Source organism: Scomber japonicus, chromosome 14, assembly GCF_027409825.1.
Source record: "Scomber japonicus isolate fScoJap1 chromosome 14, fScoJap1.pri, whole genome shotgun sequence".
Classification (NCBI taxonomy): domain Eukaryota; kingdom Metazoa; phylum Chordata; class Actinopteri; order Scombriformes; family Scombridae; genus Scomber; species Scomber japonicus.
The window spans coordinates 27,905,592-27,925,888 of NC_070591.1; the positions used below are offsets into that span (position 1 = coordinate 27,905,592).

Sequence of the window (20,297 nt, forward strand, 5' to 3'; positions counted from 1 at the left end):
ATTGAATTTAGTTTTTATTTCACATATTTATTTTGTTTTCATTAATTGATCCTACTTTTTGGTGAAGGTACTCCCAATAAACACAACACAGTGATTATTATGATCTATGTGTTTTTTTCTTTTGTTGTTGTTCTTCTTCTTCTTCTTCTTCTTCTTCTTCTCGAGTTTTAATGGTAATTGGCAAACCTTAAAGGTGTATTTACCGCCACCTACTGGACTACAGAGTGAAACAGCATATAAGCAGAAAAAAATACATTCTCTCCATTATTCCTGTTACTTCTTGAGTAATTCCTTAGAAGATTGCGTACTTGGTGTCTTGCCTAGCATATTCCCTAGTGTAATATTGTGTTTTTCACTACTTAGTACAGATATGAATTCCCTTCTTTCTTCATCATACCTGTTGCAATCTGACAGTACATGATTGGTAGTTTCCGGTTAATTATAGTGTGTACATAATCCAGCAGGGTGATTAATCTCTTCCTTTGGCTCCCACCCAGTATTTCACCAACGCGAACATGCTTTTGAATACTGTACAGATGTCTTACTGTGCCAGGCTAAGGCAAGGCTGCTTAGCTTATAAAGCGCATTTCATACTTAGGGGCAACTCAATGTGCTTTACATAACAAACAAATCGGAAACAAAAAACATACAATTTGAAAAATAAAAATAGTATAATAGTAAAAACTGAAAACATTAAAAACCCAACTAATAATAAAAATAAAAGTACAGAAAAATAGAGAGAAAAATAAAATAAAAACCAGATTAGAATAGAGCATTATATATGAGTGCAGCATAAAATAATGATTTGCTTTAAAATCATTAAAAAGACAGTGCAAATGAAAGATTTAAAAAAGTGCTAAATTTCACTACTCCTGCCAAGTTTTGCGTATATGATCCTTTATTGCTGGTTTTAACCTCTATTTTAGGATATTTGTATGTATGTCAATTAAGTGTAGTTTTAATTCCAACATGTTAACCGTCGCTTTACCTTATAAAATGTATATAATATATGTATTTTACTCCTGAAACACACCCAGTGAGACAGGTGGAGGTGTGTTGCAGCTGAATTGAGCGGCAGCTTCAGGGCCCGGTGGTCACGTGATGTGTACCCACAGTGGGGCGGTGCTTCTTTTGACGGTGGTTACCCAGCGTGCTGCTTGCAAACGCCTCTACGTTTGTAGATTTGATTAAAAAAAAGAGAGGACCTAACAGTAATTAAACGCGTGTTTTGTTAATATCACACAAACACCTCGTGTGGTTTGTTAACGAGTTGGCTATGACCCTGCTTCCAGGGTTACGAACGGCTCCGTTACGTTATAAGAAGTGATTCCGGTTCAGTGGCAGGTTTGAACTCTCTGGAAAGTGACCATTGTTGTAATCAGGTCGAGGCTGTTACCACCTCCACTTGCTGACTTTCTTAGTTTTTTTTTACGGGTTTAACGTTACAGCGGGACGAACAGAGCAAGCTTTTTACAGTGTCATGAAAGAAATGTCCAGGTGAGTCGTGCATGAGGTGCGTTTTCCGCTTGTGAACGTTTCTTGTCGCGTTTGAAGAGAGTCCTGAAAGAAAAGGCTAACAACCAAACAAGGCCTGCAGCCGCCGCTAGCTGGCTAGCCCGCTTGTTTGCTGTTAGGTAGCTCCGCTGCAAACGAGCCAAGCAAACTCACTTCACTTGTTGTAGTTTGAGAAACGTCAACTCTCAAATGAGTGTGACAGTAAGGCGGGTCAGTAATTAAACCATTTCTTCCTTACCAGGCAGCTAACGTTTGCTAACCTGCTAAATTAGCCTGTTTGTTAGCGGCTCCAGCTTGTTTGTAGCGTCTGGCGCTAGCTGAGGCGCAATAGTTTCACAATTTCACCTATTTCTACATTGTTGCTGTATGTGCCTGTTAGACTTAGAATGACACACTATTATAGTACTATTAATACCTGTGTCTACCAGGTAATGCATATTAATCACAAAGCTGTGTGTACACATGGATTCACGGTAATAGTGACGAGAGGAGCAACAATAACACAGCACTGTTGCTGAGAAATGTCTTATAATTAAGGTTCCCCTCCACACATATACTAAGAAATACTCTGCTTAAAACAGTAATATCTGACATAGATTTATTGTTTTAATATGTATATAGTTTTTTTATAAATATAATGTTAAAATAATTAAAATGACATTTCTCCCTCATTAAAAAAAATCAGCATCCATGAATTTGTTAGTATTATATTTGTAAAGTTTTATAACTGTACATAAAATGTTTCCTACTTCACTGTAAAGTCCATTCTTAATGTATGTGCATTGGATTGTTTAAGTTTCCACATCACACTTCTGTAGTATTATGATTGGCTTATCTAGTTTTTATGTCACAAATCATGCTTGAAATTGTATTTTGTGAGTGTGAAAACATCCTTTTTAGTGTCAAACTCATTCTGCACTGTAAAGCTCAAACATTCAACAAAAGCAACAAGAAGAAAAAAACATCTAAATGGAGGGAGGCTGTCACTTTACATCTTAATTTTTTTGTGAATGAGTTGTAGAAGCTGACACATGAAAAAAGTAACGCAGTAAAGCTAAATATCGTCACGTTGAAGCTGTCATGTAATGTATTGCGTCTTGTCGTGTTTCCCTCGCAGCGCCATGCCTGGTGGGCAACAGCCTCAGAGACACTATGGCATCACCTCTGCCATTAGCCTCGCACCCCCACGAGAAATAGACCACCAGTACACCAAGAAGCTCTGTGATGCTATGAAGCCTTTTGGGGTGTTTGAAGACGAAGAGGAATTGAACCACAGGTTAGAAATGTTTATACACCTCTAGGCTATTATAAGTCATCTTGGCTGCAAATGGGAATTCCAACATTAGTACATGCATGGGTTGCACTAATGTGTAACATAATGTACTTAGCCTTTATTCAGCACTTCCCAAGTAGAAACTTAACGTGTCAATGTAGTACTGATTTTTATTTTACATGTGTCCAGATGACTGTGGTGTCACTCCATGTGTATGCCTTGTTGCTTGAATGCAAATCTATAAAACTGAATTTGCCAAACTTGTCTGTTTTCAGACTTGCAGTTCTTGGAAAGTTGAATAACTTTGTTAAAGAATGGATCGCAGAGATCAGTGAATTAAAGGTAGGTTCTGTCATGATGCCGGATGCCTTTCTAAATCGAAGAAATAGTATATTATGCAGTATGGAGTTGTTAAATTAAAGACACTAAAGCAGTTCAAAGCTTGCTGTTATGCCGTATAGAGGAAGAACAATAATCTGACTTTACTTTTCATGTTTCTCTCTGCAGAACCTTCCACCATCAGCTATAAGCTGTGTCGGGGGCAAGATATTTACATTTGGTTCATACCGTCTTGGAGTGCACACAAAAGGTAAGCCTAGTTTTATTCATGTGTTTACTCGCAGTGTTATCATTATTTAATGCTGGGAACTTGTCAGTGGCAGCACCTGTAGTGTGATTTGTAATACTGATACTCCACTGAACAAATCACAGAGAGTGTTTTTAAAAGCAAAGAAAATTTCATAACAATACCAGCACCACAACACTCAACCCAGTCCAAGCAGGCACCTGTCATTGTTTTTTGAAAAGCTCATTTTTCCCTCTCCACACTAAAGCGAGAGGCCAGCATTGTCGTATTTGTGTGCGCTGGAAAGAGTTTTTGAAAAGCCTAGTTTTGATGTGTGAAAAACAGTAAACACTGGCTCACTGTGGACAGAGGGCTTTAGTGGGAATGTGGTCTGACTACATACATGTTTGAAACAGCAAATACAATGAGTGAGAACACAAGCTGAAACACTGAAAATGATTTAAAAGATACATATAATAGAAAAATGGATTTCTATGTTTGTTTGTTTTTTACAATTTGTTCCACAACATTCTTTTTAAAATGAAACTCATCTCTTAAATTAATCAGAATAATTAAGAATGTTTAAGCTATTGTACAAAGTTGGTCATTGTACTGATTTAGTTGTTTTATTAATTGATTGCCACATTGTTGTTATAAGTGGAATCCATTCGTATTACAGTTGTGAGAAAAGTGAACCGCTGAGAAGCACAAACAAATAAAAGTGGCTCAGTTTGTTCAGCATTTAAAAATGTTAAATTTATTGCAGAATATAAATATGAGTCTGAGTATACACAAATACTAAAAGCTGATAAAACTTGGACTTCACCATCTTAATTAGATTTCACATCTATTTGGAAGACATCGGATTTAATTCCAGTCTTAAGTGGCCTTTTCTTTTTGAGAGCAAAATTTGAGACACTGAGACACACAAACATTAGAGAGTGTGTGTGTGTGTGTGTGTGTGTGTGTGTGTGTGTGTGTGTGTGTGTGTGTGTGTGTGTGTGTGTGTGTGTGTGTGTGTGTGTGTGTGTGTGTGTGTGTGTGTGTGTGTGTAAATGGTGTCACGTCAGCAGATGGAAGATTAACACCTCACCTGCAGTCTTAAAAACTTCCTGCTTCAGGAGGTCATCACTGTCAAGCCAAATCAGCCCTGAAGTGTAGTTTTTGTTTTTAAATATCTAAACTATTCAGTGGGTGGAGATTGTCTAAAGCAGTGTAGGATTTATCAGTTAAACAGCAGTTTGACTCTGTGCTTGTCTCTCACCCAGTTTTCCTTTTAGTGTCTCTTCATGATCTTTTCAGCTCATAATCAGAGCTGTTTACACATAGTTTTTTAATCACATGAACTCTTTAACCTTGACTGCAGCCACTTTGTTCTGTGTAGGTTGTCATTAAGTCATCACAAGCATTTAACCCACTGTGTGACACAGACTGCACTGATCCGAAATGACTGTTTGTTTATTACAGGAGCCGATATTGACGCCTTATGTGTGGCTCCGCGCCACGTAGAGAGAAGCGACTTTTTCCAGTCTTTCTTCGAGAAATTGAAACAGCACGAAGAGATCAAAGACCTGAGGGTGAGTCTCTGTCATTATGTCATGAAAGCACAAGACAAGGAATACGTTTGTGTACAAGCTTCAGCACACAAAATCACACAAATCACAGTTCATTTAGAAGAACCATGTTTGGTCATTTCCCCCTGTTTCACCCGAGCCTTGAATAGTCACACTGTTGAATTAAAGGGTTTCCAGTCCGGGTTCCTGTTAATCCTCAAAAAGTCTTATTTTCATTTGCGATAGGTCTTAAATTTGAGGTCATTTAAATATAGTTTGGTCTGGTTCAGCTCTTTTTTTACTCTGGCAACAGGCTTAAAGAAGTAAAATAAACAGTCCAGCTGATGTTTAGTTAAACACAGTTGGTTGGGGGGGGGGGGGGTCAGAGGAGACACAGAGCTCTCTGTTATTTCTGACAGTTGTTAGAATCTGTAGATTAATGTTTGTAGTCTGGAGCCACAAAGGCCAAGTTGAAGGAGAGGAGCAGACTTGAGATTTGTTACCCATTTATCAGAAAGTTACAGATTTATTGGGCTGTAAAGTAGATGAAAGGTAGATGTACTGTAATGTGAATGTGGGCTAATGAGGAGAATCAACTACAGCTCACTCTTCAGTGTGAGAACGACCACAACAGGCTTATTGTTTTACAATATGCAATAACAGTTCCAAGCAAATTGTAATGAATTAAATGTTTAAATAAATAAAAAAGTTGTATCTAATGTAAAGAGTAACAGTGGGAGACATTTCACATATGATTGTTATACAGAGAAACAAAATAACTCTGAAAACTATCCATACTAAAACCATCAAATTGATGTCTAACATGAAGCTGAAAGGATTTTTAACTTTCTGTTTCGAGGTCTTGAAAAGCATTACATTTGAGTTCATATAGCGTGCAGAGACCTCGTCAGTGTAGAAGATGAAGCAAGAGCAGCAGAGGCTTACATCACTGCTCCTGGGAGAGAACGCAGCTCTCCACAGTTCACTGTACTCTTGTATGGCAGAGTTTACATCTGCTGAGTTGGCAGAGGATTAATAAAGCAGAGTAATAACGTCGCGACTCTCAAGAGATGAACAATAATCAGCAGCGAGGCCTGTGGTGTTGCCAGGTCTGCTTGTAAATACTGTTCATTTCCCAAGGTGTGTGTGTGTCCAGACGCCGATACACACAGTGGTGATGCTGTGAAGGAGTGGTGTGCTGGAGGTGTTACTTTACAGTGTTTTATTCTCATTCATTGTTGTTTTGGCCTTTGTTTCATACAACAATGTCAGTGAGTCATGTGACTTTTCCTTGTCCCTGATTTTGTTTTTGATGTGGTCTCTCTTGGTGTCTTTTTCAAGGCCGTCGAGGATGCCTTTGTACCGGTGATAAAATTCAAATTTGACGGAATAGAGGTGAGTCACTGTGAGGTACAACTCAGTTACTCAGTTCTCAGCTAGTGACTTGCTGCCAGCCTGTTTGATGTTGTCTCTCTGTGTCTCTGTACAGATTGACCTGCTTTTTGCCAGACTGGCCTTACAGTCCATTCCAGACAACTTGGACCTGAGGGGGGACTCCATCCTGAGAAACTTGGACATTCGTTGTATCCGCAGCCTTAACGGTACACAACATGGCTTCAGTTGGATTCAACATACACAGTAGATAAGTTAATATTGAGCGAAGGCCTGATGCTGTTTTTAACAGTGACGTTTAATTAGTAACACAATAGCTCATAGTAAAATAGCTCATCACATTTTACTGCAGCCAGTCGCGGCAGGTGTAACAGTGTTTTCAACCTCAACCTCAGCTTTATTTATATAGCACCTTTAAACACAGCATGGTTGATTCAAAGTGCTTCACACAGAGGAAGAACACATAAAAGACCAGATGACCTTAGTTCTCTGTCAGTGTGGTATGGGGACTGGAGTTCTGTTAAATACAGAGGAGCATATCCGTTCAAGGCCTTAGGAATAATTGTTAGGCGTTTAAAAACAATTCTGTACTTCATAGGCAGCCAGTGTAGGGAGGCAAGAACGGGAGTGCTGTGATCCCTCTTACTGTGTTAAACAATGTAATACTGATCCGACAGTGTTTGAGGTCTCTTATCTTTTGTCTTATCGCAGGCTGTCGAGTGACTGATGAAATTTTGTACCTCGTGCCAAACAAAGAAAACTTCAGACTGACATTGAGAGCCATCAAACTGTGGGCGAAGCGTAAGTGGATTTAAACTGTTCTTCAAATGTCTGACACACTTTAGAAACTCTGCTTTTTGTGACTGCTTTTACCACGTTTTTAAAGGAGCCATCAAAAAAAAGAACCAGTAGTTGCAGTTAAACATCTAAAATATCAAATGTTAATTACATGATCTTTGTAGTGACTGAAGCTACACAGTTGTGTGTAAAATTAGCACCTGTAAGCTAGTTTAAACCCCTTCTAGTTAATAGCAGCACACTTCCCTGTTGTAACATTCCCTACACCCACAGGTCGCGGGATCTACTCCAACATGCTGGGGTTTCTGGGTGGAGTGTCGTGGGCCATGCTGGTGGCCAGGACCTGCCAGCTCTACCCAAACGCTGTGGCAGCCACGCTCGTCCACAAGTTCTTCCTTGTTTTCTCCAAATGGTTAGAATCTGATCACTTTTGTCATTTTTCCACTTGATGGCAGTATTTCACAACATTGCGTGACAGTATCTCGTCATTTATATAAACAAACCAGCGTAAACATGTTTTCATCATATTTGTCATGTTTTTTTTCTGCAGGGAATGGCCGAATCCTGTGCTATTGAAACAACCTGAGGACAGTAATCTGAATCTACCTGTGTGGGATCCCAGAGTGAGTATAACCATGTGTTTTAAGATATTATGTGTTTATTACATGGAGTGCTGTGCAGGAACAGTAAACACGTATCTGGCCACAGCTTAACAGGCCCAGTTGTGTAAAGTTTGTTGGTGTTAAACAGACGCAGGTACATTTCACTTCTCTTATTTCATGTCTCCTTCGCTTCTCTGTCCTCATGTGACCTGGACATGGATCTCGGGTCTCCCGTCATGAGTTCCAATGCTCCTAATTCTGCTCAGAGGGGGCTTCCCAGAGCAGCTCGGAGCAAGGAAGACTTCCTACATGGACGTCTTTTATCAGGCAGACTCACTCCCCCCCCCCCCCTTTTCAATGAGATGTGTCAATAATTGGATAGTGCAGCTGACCCGATATGGCAGACTGTGATTAAACTGAATCTAAAAAAGAAAAAGATAAATACCAACGGAAAAAAACGGCACCAACAGCTGTTTGCTACTTAAACCTGCAGTACAGGACTTTTTACATGAAAATGAGCATCCGTTACATTTAAAGCTCTTTGTCAAACCAAGTTCACACAATGCTGATAAAGCTTTTCACCAGCAGATAAATCTTCTTGTATTTCACAATACACAGACTTACAAAATTTCGTGTTGGGAGCGACATTCCCGCACTGGCTGCTATAATCGTGTGGCTCTTCTAGACTTTCCTAATGTTATTCTGATAGTGAAATGAGTCATTTCACAGGGGTGTGTGACACTCAAAACAGTTTATCCACCATTTTACAGCTGCAGCAGTAGGTTACAGCCCACTGGTTTACTGGTCATCAGCCATACTGGGACAAATCCCAGTGTGCTAGTGTACAAAAGTGTCAAAACACATCCTTTTTTACCTTTCTATGTATGTGTCATTCAGGATGTGCATGAGTTACGTTATCACAGCACCTTTACTCTCAATGCCAGAAGGGGGAGACAAAAGTCCAGCACTCCAGCTTTAACATTGAGACATTATATGTTAAGATACCTTTTTATTTATTTATTTATTTATTTTTTTACATGTAGTCATTTTTAATGCTAGACCAGTGCTTTGTTTCTTTTTTTTACCATTATGTTTCTAACAAGAAAATCACCCAAACTAATTCATCTGTAGACATTGTTTAAATTATTCTAGCTGGTGTAATTGCTATCATGTTTATGTTCCTTCAGCAATAAACACATTTTAATTGTGTATTGGTGTCATTTCCGTTCAAAGTAGAGCCAACCGTCTCTGTGCGTTGGACAGTAAGTGCAGTTTTACATATAATGTTTAACTGCCCCAGATGTTTTGGCTAATACATTATTATTTCTGTGTGCTATGAGGGTTTTATATTGTAGAAAAAAGTAACCAGAAGGCACAGACCTCCTCTTGATAAAAATGGTTTCTTGTTCATGTGATTAGTGTCCATCAGCTACTCAAAATACCATCTGTGTTCTCACCTCAAAATAATGATTGTCTTGTTTTTTTAGCCCTTCTTTTAAAAAAGGAAAAGCAGGGAGTGTACCTCCAAGAACAGCTGGCAACTGTTGAAAAATAGACTAATTGTTGATGTAAAATAAACTCAGTAATTGTGGTCGGACTGATCTCCATGTAGTTGAAATAGTTTGTTGTGTGGGTTGAGTTTAATCCTTTTTTTGTTTTTAAGTCAAAGTTAACAGTAGTGCCTGTGTTCTCACTGTTTAGGCAGTACAGAATATGTTCTATATAAGGTTAGGCTAGGGTTTAGTTCTTCTTACTGAGAGGTGATCTAGCTGTGCAACCTTTATCAAAAACTGCCACCTCACTGGAGATGATATGTGAGAGGGAAGCACGTTTCATGTGTCGGCCTTCCTTACATCCTACGTAGTCTCTCCCACAAACATGAGGAAACATGCAAATGAGGGAAACGTGAAGGCAATTAAGGGCATTGGGATGCACCCTCTCTTCTCTGTATGTGTGTGTGTGTGTGTGTGTGTGTGGGAGAGGCCTGCACACTCTTGGTTTTGATACCTTTTTTTTTGTGTGTGTGTGTGTGGGCGTTAAGTCGCTTTACTGCAGTCAGGTGTAGTGTGGGTGTAGTGTCGATCTCACAGCAGTCAATTGTGGTCCCTTTTTGCAGTATTTTTTTTTTTTCGTTTTTTCATATATTTTTTAGGTCAACCCATCTGACAGATACCACCTGATGCCCATCATCACGCCTGCCTACCCCCAGCAGAACTCCACATACAACGTCTCCACGTCAACACGCACCATCATGAGCGAGGAGTTCAAATACGGTAATAAAGACTGCAGTAAAATCTCATATCTGGTTTAGTATTGTGAAAAGCAGTGGTAACGTTAAAATATCACACTCTGATCACTCTGACACATTATTGTTATAGAGTTAATAGAAAACATGACTTTCACTTTAATGTCACTTTAAATATTGAATTAAGTCTAATATGTGTGTGTGTGTGTGTGTGTGTGATGTGTTCAGGTCTCAGCGTCACAGATGAGATTCTTCAGGGAAAAGCAGAATGGTCCAAGCTCTTTGAGCCTCCTAATTTCTTCCAAAAGTACAAGTAGGTGTCGATATAGTCACAAATATAAATGGATTGTATGTTTTATGAACCAAAACAATAAGTGTTGTAGGCTTGTATTATTTGGACAGAAACGTCAGTTCTAATTTCCTCTTTGAACCCAGATAATAATCTTTTAACACGCAAGTTTGGAAAATGTGTTTTGACCACATATTTTAAAAAAGTGAAGCATCATAATACATCAGGAAATTAGCTATTTGTGTGACATTTAAAAATTTTTGGCAAGCCACACACTGTATTTGTGCTGTACATAAACTAAAACCAGATGAAGACTTTTTTTTCCTTTTTTTTTTTTTTCTCTTGCCAACTTATTGTTTTCACTTTTTTCGGTTTTAGGCAGATTTGACTCATCCTAACTGTGGTCAGCAGAGTTTTGGTCGACTCATTTTGTTTATGAAAGTCCCTCCCACGCTGTTCATGTGCCTCAACGCAGTTCCATCCCAGCTTCTGCTGCTGCTCCACCTTTTCGAGCTACATTAAGTTGCCTGATTATGAGCGTTACATGCTCACTGTTCCTCTGTACAGCACAGACAATACGATGATCAAAACGCTGCTGAAATGATCCAATTAAATGACTTGAATCACATGTTTACACAACTCAAGTTCTTAGATTGATGTGTTGGTTCTAATACAGTGGGTCTGCACTATGGTCTAATGTGGTCTTAAAGGGGAACTCCATCAAATTAACACATCTGTTGGTGTTTTTCCATAACTGAGATTTACCAGCTGGGAACTGAACTCGTAGCTGTTGTCCAGGACTCTGCTTTGGTTGTCACCGTCCTCCGATCGCTATAGAGACAAGCTAATGTAGATCATTTAGGAACCCTTCTAGAGGTGGCACTATTATGGTATGGTATGGTATGGTATAATGCAAAATGATGACCACATCTGTCCAGCTGTTGGAAAATCAAGGCAGAACCGACTGTTTTTACCCTAAAAGTTCCTCAAAGGTTCAGGGCTCAGACCAAAGGAAGCTTCAGGTTACAGGTTGTTACTTTCCAATAATGTAAAAATACCAGTAGTGTGTTTCTAGGTGTTGGGAGCTCATGATAAGATTCATACAGCCTTTTTTTGCCTCCCAGCTGTGCAATATCAATTTAGGCTGAAGGTTGAAAATGAAAAGAGAAAATATAAGTGAGTTTATCAGACCCTGTAGCTCACTCCTTTTCTCTGCTCATCTGTCCATCTTGAGTCTGACAGTTATTTTACATTTTAAGTAGATGTTGTATTTGTATGTGGGATATGTTCAGTCAAGATGCATTTGATTTGTATGATAGTTTATGACCAGTATTTTAGTAAGAAGTCTGTTTAACATTTTTGCATATTTTCTCTTTTGTGTTGCAGGCATTACATCGTTCTGACTGCCAGTGCATCCACAGAAGAAAACCACTTAGAATGGTGAGTGCTAAAGTCTGTACTTCTAACAGGTCTACTCTTTCCTATTCTACGTTTAGTATATGTACTGTTTTTGTTTTTTTGGACAAGACTAATACTAAAAAACACAAAAGTAAACACTAACAGAAAGAAGAAAAAAAAAAAAACCCAAACAGTATCAGAGAACTATATTGTGATTGCTGCAGTTATATTTGTCAACATATCACTTGACCATTCCTCTTCCAGGTATACTGCTACTGGGGACCAGTCCCTTACACACTCCTCAATTGTATTGTAATGCCAGGTTAAAATATCAGGGGACTTCTTGTACAGCCCCCCTCCCCCCTTTTTGTCAGTGTTTCGTTTTGTGTTGTTTTCTCTACGTCTTGTCTTAACTGTAGGTCTTTGTATTATTTTGTTTATGTTGAAAATAAAAAAAATTTGAGCCTGCGCATTGATATTTTAAGTGTATTTATCATCATGCACTCAAGGAACATATATTACTAAATGGAAAAACTCCTTGAGTCAGGAAACAGTCCTGCAGTACAGTGAAGATAAGTTGCGTGACATTATACACAACACTTTGGTAAATAGACTCTGATGTTTTCCCTCAGGATCGGTCTAGTGGAGTCAAAGATCCGCGTTTTGGTGGGAAACCTGGAGAGGAATGAATACATCACCCTGGCTCACGTCAACCCACAGTCCTTCCCTGGGTCCAAAGAGAACCGCAATGAGTAAGTCCAGTTTTATCCACACATAAGAAACAGGCTGAGCGAGGAGGGCAAAAGCTTTCCATCATCCAAACAGCTGACGACTGCTCTTTTAAGTCCAGTCCAATGTTTCGATTATAATACAATAGTCCTGATTAACAAGTTGTGATTCACTGTGAGTGTATATTTCCAAGTAGTGCAAGCATGATGATGGAGAAATAGTCCTGCCTCTACATGCTCTACGTGTGTGTGTGTGTGTGTGTGTGTGTGTGTGTGTGTGTGTGTGGCTGAGTAGAGAGCAGAGAGTCATCGTCAGGGGTTTGACAAATATAAGCAGATTAATAGACAAAACACATGTTGGATTCCATTGGTTTCACAGTCCAGTGAACGCACTACATTTTCCACACACACACCAGTAACACCACACAGACATTTACAGCCTTAATGAATGTTTATTTACATTGCACTTTTTTTTACAACAGGGTCATGTCTGTGACGCATTGCAAACACAAAGTAAATAAAGCCGTGTTGTCAAAGTAACAGACCTGTGTTTATAGAATGAAGATGTAGGTTGGTAGTGAGGAAGAAAATGAAGACGAAGATGACTAGATTCACATGATTTCTTATGGAGAGATTTTTGGCGCAGATTGATTTTTTTTTTATAAATAATTGAAATTAAAATCAATACATAGGCTAGATAAGACATGAGATTAAAAAGAATGTTTATTTTGGTAGAAGAACCTAATATGTTTCTTCTAAATCAACACATTATCATTGTGGCATGTCTTGAAGCTGTCAATAAATAAATAAATAATAGAAAAGGGTCTAATGATTCTTAATGACTAAAGTTTTGTGTGGGCTAAAACATACAAAAGGCCTAACTTTCCTTTTTACTAATAATGATTTCCAGCTCCTGCCTGGCCCATATAACAGGCTACTTTTTCCTACTGGCTGGTCAGCCTGTCCTTGTAGAGAAACCTGCTAATCATTAAACCTTTTTTAAGCACATTAAGCAAGTCTGTTTTTTTCTTTTTCACATGTACTGCTAGTACAAGTCAGAGAGTCATGAAGTCATCGCTGTCAAAGGTCTTGTTGTTAACTATTACTGTAATAGTTGTTTAATGTGAACGTTGTCAAAGACTCACAAAAATCATTAACCCAATGTTAAGCGTTTTTGGTTTAGGAATCATTTTCATGTAGTTCCTTGTGTGTTTGTGCAACAGGAACGACTTTGTGTCCATGTGGTTCATCGGGATCATCTTCAAGAAAGTGGAGAACGCAGAGAGTGTGAATATTGACCTGACGTACGACATCCAGTCCTTCACAGACACTGGTACGTCCAAATATTACACACTGCTTAAATCTGGTCAAACATGACATAGAATAAAATGAACCAGCATCACTGCCAACCGTGACTGTATATAATAAATATTTAGTTGGTACTTATACTGTAAAAATCATACCGTGAATATTTCAGTTTGTTTATTGTCTTAGCAACTTTTTAATTGATCCAGTGTTTTCTTAATCACAGGCACCATTTACTCTCAGTAAACCAAAAATTAAACATGTCATGACTTTATTTCTAACTGTAGGTGGTGCTGGAATTAAAAATAACTTCTGTGGTTAAACATTAACAATTTAACATGAATATAATTTTCTTTAGGCTGTTGTACACAGAGCCTTGTGCAAGAAGTGTCTAAAAATATCAGTGCACTAAAGTAGAATGTTCAATATCCAAAGAGTCAGGATAGTGAATGGCATGATGATGTCCTCTGGTTTCCTGCAGTGTACAGACAAGCCAACAACATCAACATGCTGAAGGACGGCATGAAGATCGAAGCAACGCATGTAAAGAAGAAGCAGCTCCACCAGTACCTTCCTGCTGAACTGGTGCAGAAGAAGAAGAGGGTCAGTGAAGTTGTATGTCACTTTAAAAGTCATCGCATCTTTCAACTCCTAGTTCTTTTTTAATGCTCAGTTTTCTCACCTGCTTCTCCTTTTTTCTTTTTCTGCAGAGCATAGCAGAGTTGAACCGCAGCTCTAACGGGGGGAGCTCTAAGAGGATGTCTCTGGACAGCAGTCACCTGGACAGCTCCAGAGACACAGACTCAGGGACTCCCATCTGCTCCCCAACCAGCAAACCCTCCAAGCCCACGTCTGACACAGATGACAGGTACGATAAATACAGCTTCTCAATCTTTACCATGAACCAGCTGAAAGTCTCAACACGATGCTGAGTGTATGTATTGAAGTCATTTTTGCTCTGTATTTTGCAGCGTCAGCCCTCCCAAGCAGCTTTTTGTGGAAAGCTCTCCAGCACCCAGTGCAGCAGCAGCAGCAGCAGCAGCAGCTCCTCCTACAACAGACCAGGGCATGTCCATCCCTGTCATCGGCTCAAGTCAGTCTCATTTTTCCACTCACTTTCACATTAAAGCTGGTATCTGTAAAGTCAGAAGATAAGAACAAATTATCCTGATTTTGTGCGTTCTACAGAGCCGCCAGTAAAAGTGGTGAAACCTTCTTCTCCACCAGCCAGCAGCTCCGTCACCCCCCCTGCGCCGAGCGGGAACGTGAAGCCCAACGCCGCAAGCAGCCCCAAAGAGGAGCCCAACGGCCTGGACGACTCTGTCAACGGAGCTCCAGCCAAGAGACCGCACTCACCTACACAAGAGGACCTGGCCAAGAGGCACAAAGACACAGAGGTGTGTGTGTGTTGTGTGTGTGAAATACATTCAGTATTTGATTTCAGTTTAATAGAAATTGACTGTCTGGTGACACTCCGCTGTGTTTTTTCTTGCAGGAGGTCTCCAATGACGACTCTACTTTCAAAGAGCCATATCCACCATCTGACCCCCATGTGCACGGAGATGGACCCAACATTGTAAGTGTTCACTGTCTGATTCTGTCATTATAATATGTAAAGAAAACATATCCGCAGTTTGACATTTGTCTCTCTCTCCACTATAAGACTCCTCTTTCTGGATCAAAGGCGAAGCCCATTCCAACCATCGATACCTCAAGAACACAGGTAATACATTCTTTGTTTTTTTTTAATAACAATCTTACCATGGGGATTCATAGAAGCAGCTAATAAATGACTGGCTTATGAAATGTCACCGTCTCCCACCTCCAGAGACTTCCCAGCATGGAGCTGCCAGACGCCTCCTCGCCTCTTCCAGCCAGCAACAGCTGCCGCGTGGTGAAAAATTCCATTAAACTGGCCCTCAACCGCCACAAGTGAGCTCCAGCTGTTTTTCTCCTTCCTCTGTCAGAGCAGTTGAACCCCTGTTTTATTTGGTTGTGTTTCTGACGCATTTGTCTCGATGTCGTGCAGCATCACACCTCCCAAGCCCCCAGTGTTCGAGGGAACCCTCACCACTGACGCTCCCCCCAGCAGTGAAGAAAAAGGCATGTCCATTCCTGTCATTGGCTCAAGTGAGTGTTGTGTTGTTGTTTCTTCAACACTACTTCTTAAAACGTCTTAAAAGTCATCAAGCATCTCATCATGTCAAAATAAAATTCAGTAACTAACTAAACAATATAGTGAAAGATGACTGAATAGAGAAATGACCTATAATAGTCTTTTTTCCTACATGTATCAAAAAAAAGTGTTTTTTTATCACATTAAAAAAGATTGATGGAAACAGCAACATCTGAAAAGCTTGCCTTTTTTGAAAAAGAGTTAATGCACTAAACAGGAAGTGGAAACACCTTTGCCAAATAAGTCCTGATGTAGTGAACATTTAACTCACATGACTGATCAGCTGTTTCTGCCAATTATGGCTTGACACAATAAGTTACACCTCTCTCTCTCAATCTGAAACAATTTCCTGAAAACCTCTTCCCATTTTTCTTTCCTGTATGGCCAAATGTGACTGGTTTAGTTTCCAGTTTGCAACCTCTACTACTTCTTTTTCTTTATTACAGAAAACACTTTTTATTTGCATGAAATACACTTATATCAGATGGAAACACGTCTGTTGTAGCTCTTAATTAATAAACAGCATATTCTACAGCTCCTCAAAAGCTGATTAAGTTGCATCACCTAGACTAAAATGTCTTCAGTTTTGCCGACTAAAACTAAAAGTCAAATAATAAAAATAAAATCTAAATGAGGTTTTTTTGTCTCTGTGTCTTTGTGTAGAAAATACTGCATCCAAACCCGTCGTGCCCCCCGTCGGCAGCTCCATCCCCACACTAGTGAGCCGAGGAGCCGACCCGCTGAACGGAGCGCCCTCAAAGAGACCCCACTCTCCCTCCCTGGAGGAACAGGCCAAGAGGCTGAAAGAAACAGAGAAGGCCAGAATCCACATAGCTTGAACACACAACTCACAGACTTGGACATATACACACACACACAAACACATATATACATATATAAACACCCAGAGGTGGTGCTTTGCTGTTTAAAAGTCTAACACCGAGAAGTCAACTTCACACGTGGGAGTGGGAGAGAGAGCGCGTTCAGTTCCAGAACAAATCCCATGTGTGAAGCAGCAGCAGTGGGAGGGGGGGTTGGACAGGGGAGGGGGGGTTGGACACCTCACCTCACCTCAGATCTCCAGTGATTTTTTTTTTTACAGATTTGCCAGTGGATAGGTGATTCGGTCAAAACCACGATGTCGTCTGCGTCTTCTTCGGTCACACTCGCAGCCAGAGAGCATTTAACACAGTTACGGAGAAATCCGACACGAGAACTAAAGCGACAGTTTCTTTTTTCTTTTCTTTTTTTTTTACTCGTCTTCTCCTTCAATGTTTAAAATCGTTCGCAATACAGACGGAAAATGAGCCGTTCTTTTCATTTTCCTCTTTTTTTTTTCTTTCTTCTTTTTTTTTTCTCTCGAGTTAACATGTTTTAAAACAGCTCAGAACATTTATCGACGCTTGCTATACACACTTCTGGTGTATGCTGATTTTTTTTTTTCTTCTTCATTTTCATTTCTCCCAAACAGAAACCTGTACAGTAAATGTTGATGTACATAACTTTTGTCTTAAAAAAAAAAAAAAAGCAAAAGATCACTGTTAAGTCTTTTGATCATTCTATTGTAGTTTTATCTAAAAACGTGAAAAAAAGTTTAAAAAATTGTAAATTTTGTTTTTTTTTCTCTACTGCTTGTCCAAAAAAAAAAAAAAAAAAAAAAAAAAATTGTCTCCAGCCCTGAATATTTTTCTGGTAAAAACACCGTAAAGGTTTGGATACAGATGCAGGGAGGTTTTATGGAGGGTTTGCTTGGATATCGTAACCCACGACTCTTTAGACCACCAAGACTACCCACAGAGGATTCCAGGTTAGTATGGGACTTGCAGTGTGTAGAAGATTATATGATCCAAATCCTTGTTTAACAGAAAAAAACGGTAAAGTGACAGCAGTGCTTCTCAGGTGCCGGTTAAGAGCAAGAAAATCATCCTCACAAACAACATCGTAAAAACGGTCAGGCGTTTTCTGAAAGTTGTTCAGCACTCGGAAAGATCCGTACGAAACGATGGATGAAACCATATTGTCTTGGATTAAAAGAAAAGTTGCGTTTATTCATTATCTGCCTACTTTTTCATGGTTTATTCAAGCTTTAGGTGTCAGATCATTGTGGTAGACACAGTAAAAGAGAGTACATACCTGTGTTTTACATGTGAAATCATCCTCATGTCAAACAAACCCAGCCATCAGGAGGGCTAAACAGTCATTTCTTCAGATTACTGCTTGACCCCCCCCCCACCTCCACCTCCATCATTTCACCGTGGTCCGTCAGCTAGTGAAGCTCGAACCTGCTCGCAAGCGTGTGTCACATCCACGAAAGAGTTTGTGGTGCTTTTTTGTGAAGAAGAGGAAAAAAATGGTTCGAAGCTTCTTCTTTTTCTTTTTTTCTTTTTTTTTTTTGACAAGTTGTGTGCTGGTTTGTGTGTGTACGCATGTGTATGTGGTTGACTGTGTGTGAGCGTGCATGCATAGAAGGTTGATTATGTGTCGGAGAGAGACAGAATTCCCTCAAGATATGGGTATTAACCCTCTGCGCCTCCTGTGGAGGTTCTTAAAAAGGAAAAAAAGCATCTCCTGGGGCCACAGGTTGGAGGGGGGGGTCAGGAGACAACTTTTTTTTTTTTTTTTTTCCTTTTTTTTTTTCTTTCCTGCCTTGGGCCCCAACCCTCCATCTATATGGTCTGAAGCTGGGTATCTTTGTGGTGGATTTCAGCACAGAGGATATATACATGTGCTGCTGCATTGTGTAACTAACAAGGTGAGAGTTAGGACGCAAGGACACAGGCTCTTTTTTGTTTTTTTTGTTTTTCCAGCATCAGTTTCCCCAACGAAATGTACAGAGAACAGTTTTTTCAAAAAGGCATATTCTTCATTATTGGGGGTTTTCTTATCACTTTATTTATATTTGCATATTTGTACCATGTGATCTTTTTTTTAATAGCATTCATAGCAGGTAGGTCTTTTTTGAATGAAATCTGCACCACTCTGTTTCAAACAACCCATGTTTTGCTGTTCGGAAAACATTTAACAAAAAGAGGTCATTTAGATGTTTGTTTCTAAAATGTATTGAAAGGGTATTTTTGTATGTGTTTATCACTTCCTTTAAATGAATCCGTACACCCATTAAACCCCTAAAAAAACTACAAAGGTGTCTCTTGGTGTTTTTTGTTGCATGTTTTGCGTTAATTTTTAGTTATGTGTAAGACTGTAAGGAAGGTTTCTCTGAATTCCAAATCACAAAAAATATCTCAAATAGTTCTCAAGAAAGTGTTCCTTATGTCATTCTTTTACCACGAGAAACTAAATGGACTGAATTTTAAATGTGCATGTTCAATAATTAACTCGTTATCAAGCCCTTTGAAGAGTTTCAGCTTCTTGATAATGAGTTAATAATTAGAATCAGGTGTGTCAGAGTGGGGAAATACCTAAAACATGCAAATACTGGATTGAACAATGGTTATTTCAATATGAAAATTTTTATGACAAATGGACAAACTTATCTGCTGATGAAGACAATATAATACAATTGAAAGGTCAGGAACGGTTTCTAAATGGATCTCATAGATGAAAAGGGAAAAAGAAAGTAGCTAAACAAAGGAAAGAATTAACCATTAATCTCAAAATGAAAGAAGTTCTTATGTAGGATTAAGTACATGGTTGATGGTCTCACTCTTGAGTTATGGTCTGTATAACATGCCCAGTCAGGTTTTAAAATGTTTGGATAACCCACCAATATGTTTCACTTGAAATACGCCAAATTATCAGAGCCACTAGATCAATTTAAACATGGGTATTAGAATAGCTCTATTTTCCTCCACACTGACACACAAAATGGTTCGTCTTGTGTTTTGCAGACATGTAGATCTGGCAAACCTGACAGTACATTATGCTTTTTGTTTTTTTCTTCTGGATCAAATACAAGCCACTCATAACATGATCACCATTTGGCATTAACTGACCTCACTTTTCTTCCCCCTTCTCCTTTGTTTTCATTTCTATCCTCAGCCTTCCTCTTCTGCTCATTTGGGGAGATTTTTCTGCCCAAGTCAAAAAAGCCCCATCTTATCAGCTAGCTCACCTGGCAAACTCATAGATAAATCAGCATAAAGTAGGCCAGTAGTCTTCACTCTTCAGCACAGTCAATAGGAGAGCCTCTTCTATCGCCGAACACCAAATCCACCCTAACCATTACATAAATCTGCTATATCATGCCATACAATACATAATGCAGCTAATACAACTGAATAAAAAACAGGCGTACCTTAATACTGGCATGAACAGAAACAGAAACACCTTTCCTCGACTTCCCTCATGTTATTTTTGTAGTCTGTTGCAGTTTTGTGAATTAAGTGTATTCTGAAATGTCCCATTAGTCCAACAGCCCATTATCCTGAACAAAAAAATGGGATGGCCGATGGTCGCATTGCCATTAGTTATGGTTAGGCGTTTCGATTAGGCTTAGGA

At 39.3% G+C, this 20,297-nt stretch overlaps 1 protein-coding gene across 1 annotated transcript; it reads left to right on the top strand.

The window, feature by feature from the left end:
• The first annotated feature begins 1,156 nt into the window (after nt 1-1,156).
• papolg (poly(A) polymerase gamma) lies at nt 1,157-18,980 on the top strand. The gene is made up of 24 exons (XM_053332774.1): nt 1,157-1,497; nt 2,633-2,791; nt 3,064-3,130; nt 3,296-3,377; nt 4,821-4,930; nt 6,248-6,301; nt 6,396-6,507; nt 7,010-7,099; nt 7,370-7,508; nt 7,647-7,719; nt 9,851-9,971; nt 10,172-10,256; nt 11,619-11,672; nt 12,263-12,382; nt 13,582-13,691; nt 14,145-14,266; nt 14,374-14,531; nt 14,635-14,756; nt 14,852-15,060; nt 15,159-15,239; nt 15,327-15,386; nt 15,492-15,595; nt 15,693-15,793; nt 16,503-18,980. Exons 1-24 carry the CDS (start codon nt 1,481-1,483, stop codon nt 16,676-16,678), a joined length of 2,526 nt encoding a protein of 841 aa, XP_053188749.1. The 5' UTR covers nt 1,157-1,480; the 3' UTR covers nt 16,679-18,980.
• The last annotated feature ends 1,317 nt before the right edge of the window (nt 18,981-20,297 follow it).

Coding starts and splice junctions, on each gene's coding strand:
- papolg (XM_053332774.1), top strand. Junction 3,131..3,295: donor CAGAGATCAGTGAATTAAAG/GTAGGTTCTGTC, acceptor TTCTCTCTGCAG/AACCTTCCACCATCAGCTAT. Junction 14,757..14,851: donor CATCCCTGTCATCGGCTCAA/GTCAGTCTCATT, acceptor TGCGTTCTACAG/AGCCGCCAGTAAAAGTGGTG.